The sequence below is a fragment of the Musa acuminata genome, chromosome BXJ3-7 (assembly GCF_036884655.1).
Source record: "Musa acuminata AAA Group cultivar baxijiao chromosome BXJ3-7, Cavendish_Baxijiao_AAA, whole genome shotgun sequence".
Taxonomy (NCBI): domain Eukaryota; kingdom Viridiplantae; phylum Streptophyta; class Magnoliopsida; order Zingiberales; family Musaceae; genus Musa; species Musa acuminata.
In genome coordinates, this window is record NC_088355.1 from 17,500,796 (window position 1) to 17,504,998 (window position 4,203).

Below are 4,203 nucleotides of genomic sequence, written 5' to 3' on the forward strand. Positions count from 1 at the left end.
TCTATGGTTGAGTCAGTAATAAAATCCTACTTGCAACTCTTCCAGCATACTGCTACTCTATTTAGGGTGAACATATACCCTAAATTAGAGTTGTTGTCATCAATATCAAACTGGAAACTCGAGACCATGTGCCCTCAACTCTAAGGCCACTACCTTCATATACCAGTAAAAAATCTTTAGTCCTTCTCAAGGACTTAAGGATACACTTTACTACTTTCTAATGCTCCAAGCCTGGATCCGCTTGATACCTACCCATGACACTCAAAGCATGCACTATATCGGACTTGGTACATAGTATAGCATATGTGATAGACCCTATCACTGAGGTATAGGGTATTCTATCCATATTTGCCCTTTCTTCAAGAGTCTTTGGGGATATAATCCTAGAAAGGTATATCTCATGTCTTATCTATAGGGAAATCTAAGGGGGCATCATAAGCATAGCGGAAGAACATAAAAAATAAAATCCCCAAATTTTTCAAAGATGTATTCGTCGTCATATGAAGATTGATGCGTAAAAATCCATGAAACTTAAATCCACATATAAGATATATTGTGTTACCTAGGGAAATCGTATATCCTTAAATCCCTACAGATTTGTAGGAGTGGATGAAGGAGATCAAGCGCTCTCCTCTCTAGCGGTGATCCATACGGTAAGGTTGCGATGATGCTCCTCAAATCTCTAGGTCCATTATCTTTGGAGGAGAAGGGGAGAGGAGAATAGGAGATGGCAACCTAGAGAGGCTCTAGCCTATAAACCTTTGGTTCCCTCCTATTTATAGAGGTCCGTTATCAACTTAACCCTAATGGATCCTGCCCTATTGGGTATTGAATCTTCATCCAACTACCCAAACCTCTTAGATTAGTGGATCTCTATCTAATAATCTTTTATTGGCTCTTATTGGATGTCCAATAATTCAGGGGCTTGTTGGATGTCCAGTAAGATAGGGGCTCCTCTCATATCCGAACCTCTCCTCGTCGTAATGCCTACTATATGTATGTGACCCTCTAGGCCCAATATCAAGCCGCGTCGGCCCCGAGGCCACGGCTAAAAAAGTTACTTACCGTAACATATTGGCGCTAGAAGGAGGGCCCGGAATGACGGTACGTTAGTCTTCTCCTTGGTTGCTCCACTGTAGCCGACCTACACCAGCAGCAGCGACTTCTGGGGCTGTTCTCGGCTCCTCGGCCCCATGCGCGCGACTCGGCCCCGCGCGCCTCCGCCCGCGTCGGCCCCTCGGTCCCACGCGCGCGGCCCGCTGGTTGCCGGTCTCCGCCAGGGGATACAGCCACTCGATCAAGGGCCAGACGCTCTCGCCGGACGGCGTCGTGGTCCAGATGAGTCGCGGCCGGATCGCGCCCCGCCTGGAGCCGACGTGCTCGCCGTCCACGGGCGAGTACTATGTCGACGCCTCGGGGGGGGGGGGGGGGGGGGGAGATCTCCAGGTCGATGTGTTGAACTGGACGCTAGCCAACGGCAGCCTCGCGCCCAAGTCGTGGACCGACTACCTCTACTTGTCGGTCGGCAGCACTCTCTCCAACGCCGGCGTAAGCCGGCCAGCCTTTCACCACGGACCTCATATCAACAATGTCCACGAGCTCGATATGGTCACAGGCAAGGGCGAGCTGATAACATGCTCGGAAGAGCAGAACTCAGAGCTGTTCCATGGAGTTCTCGGTGGTCTGGGACAGTTTGGGATCATCATCAGAGCCCGGATTGCACTGGAGACAGCTCCTCACGGGGTGAGATGGATCCGAGTACTGTACTCCGACTTCGCGGCCTTCACCAGAGACCAGGAGCTCCTCGTCTCGCTCCACAGCGCCCACCGGAGTGAAAGGTTCGACTACATCGAAGGCTTCGTCATCATTGATGAAGGCCTCATCAACAACTGGAGGTCGTCCTTCTTCTTCCCCAAGAACCCTGTTAAGGTAAGCTCTGTTCACTCCAACACGCTGCTGCCTCGCTGCCTCGGCTCCTCGGCCTCGTGCGCAGCCAGAAAGCAGCTTCGCTGCCTTGGCCACTCGGCCTCAGGCACAGCCAACACGCTGCTACCTCGGCCTCATGCGCAGCCAGCACGCTGCCTTGCTGCCTCGCTACCTCGGCCTCACGCGCAGCCAGCAAGCAGCGAGGCTGCCTCGGCCACTCGGCCTCATGCGCAGCCAGCACGCTGCATTGCTGCCTCGCTGCCTCGGCTCCTCGGCCTCACGCACAGCCAGCAAGCAGCCTCGCTGCCTCGGCCACTCGGCCTCGTGCGCAGCCAGCATGCTGCCTTGCTGCCTCGCTGCCTCGGCCACTCGGCCTCATGCGCAGCCAACACGTTGCTACCTCAGCCTCATACGCAGCAAGCAGCCTGATGCCTCGGCTGCTCCTTGGCCCCATGCGCAGCAACGCGCTGTAGCCGACACGCTGCAGCCATCACGCTGCCCCGGCCCCATACGCAGCAACGCGCTGCAGCCAACACGCTGCCTCGGCTCCTCGGCCTCATGTGCAGCCAAGAGGCTGCAGCCAGCACGCTGCCTTGACCCTTCGGCCCCATGCGAGGCAGCCCGCCTCAGCTGCTCGGCCGACGGCGCTGCCTGCTGCCTCGGCCCCATGCGCGGCCACCCCACGTCAGCTCTTCGGCTGACGGCACAACATGCTACCTCGACCCCATGGGCGGCAGCCCGCCTCAGCTGCTCGGCTGACGGCGCTGCCTGCTGCCTCGGCCCCATGAGCGGCCAGCCCACCTCAATTGCTCGGCTGACAGCGCAGCTCGCGGTCTATCCGCCTACACCGAGCACCTCGGCCAATCACTGCCGAGATCTACCTCGGCGCGGCCTGTCCGCCCCTGTTGTGTACCTCGGCCGCATGGTGCCCGAGTTCACGTCGTTGCGTCCTGCCCGCCTGCGTCGTGCTACTCGGTCGCATGGCCCTCGTGACCACGCCTGCGCGGTCATCCCGCCTGCGTCGTGCTCCTTTGCCCCATGTTCCCGAGACAGACCAGCGCCGCCAGTACACCTGCGTCGTGCCCCTCGGCTCCATACCCCCCGAGACACGCTTGCGCGGCCAGCCTGCCTGCGCCGAGCTACTTGGCCATGATCACTGCCGAGTCTATCTCAGGGCGGCTTACCCACTAGGGTCTCGCCCCTCGGTCGTAGCCTGCCTGCGCCGAGCCCACATCAACGCGACCTGCCCGCCTGAGCAGCGCCCGCTCGGTCGCAGCCTGCCTGCGCCGAGCTCCTCGGCCATATTCATTGCCGAGTCTATCTCAAGGCGGCTTACCCACTAGGGTCTCGCCCCTCGGTCGCAGCCTGCCTGCACCGAGCACCTCGGCGACTCTCTGCCGAAATCCCACCTCATCGCGGCCTGCCCTCCTGAGCGGTGTCCCTCGGTCGCAGCATGCCTGCACCAAGCACCTCGGCCAACCTCTATCGAGATCCACCTCGGTGAGGCCCGACCGCCTGTCGTGTACCTCGGCCGCATGGTGCCCGAGTCCACGTCCTCGCGTCCTGCCTGCCTGCGTCGTGCTACTCGGTCGCATGGCCCTCGCGACCACGCCTACGCGGTCACCCCGCCTGCGTCGTGCTCCTTGGCTCCATGTTCCCGAGACAGAACAGCGCTGCCAGCTCGCCTGCGTCGTGTCCCTCGGCTCCATACCCCCCGAGACATGCCTGCGCGGCCAGCCTACCTGCGCCGAGCTACTCGGCCATATTCATTGCCGAGTCTATATCAGGGCAGCTTGCCTGTGCCGAGCACCTCGGTCACTCACTGCCGAGATCTACCTCAGCGCGGCCTGCCCGCTTGAGCATCGTGCGCTCGATCGTAGACTGCCTGCGTCGAGCACCTCGGCCAACGCACTTACGAGATCTGTCTCAGGGCGGCCCACCCACCTGGGTCTCGCCCCTCGGTTGCAGCCTGCCTGCACCGATCACCTCTGTCGTACGTTGCCAAGATCCACCTCGGCGCGCCCCAACCGCCTGTCGTGCTCCTCGGCCGCGTAGTGCCTGAGGCCGCGTCCTCGCGTCCTGCCCGCCTGATCGTGCTACTCGGTCGCATGGCCCTCGCGACCACGCCTGCGCGGTCACCCCGCCTGCGTCGTGCTCCTTGGCCCCATGTTCCCGAGACAGACCAGTGCTGCCAGTACGTCTGTCGTGCCCCTCGGCTCCATAAACCCCGAGACACGCCTGCGCGGTCAGCCTGCCCACGTCGAACCCCTCGTCCCT

At 60.1% G+C, this 4,203-nt stretch overlaps 1 protein-coding gene across 1 annotated transcript; it reads left to right on the forward strand.

Annotated features, from left to right (window-relative positions):
* The first annotated feature begins 1,338 nt into the window (after window positions 1-1,338).
* Window positions 1,339-2,627, forward strand: LOC135642879 (cytokinin dehydrogenase 5-like). The gene is made up of 2 exons (XM_065159362.1): window positions 1,339-1,929; window positions 2,493-2,627. The coding sequence occupies exons 1-2, from the start codon at window positions 1,339-1,341 to the stop codon at window positions 2,625-2,627; spliced, it is 726 nt and encodes a 241-aa protein (XP_065015434.1).
* The last annotated feature ends 1,576 nt before the right edge of the window (window positions 2,628-4,203 follow it).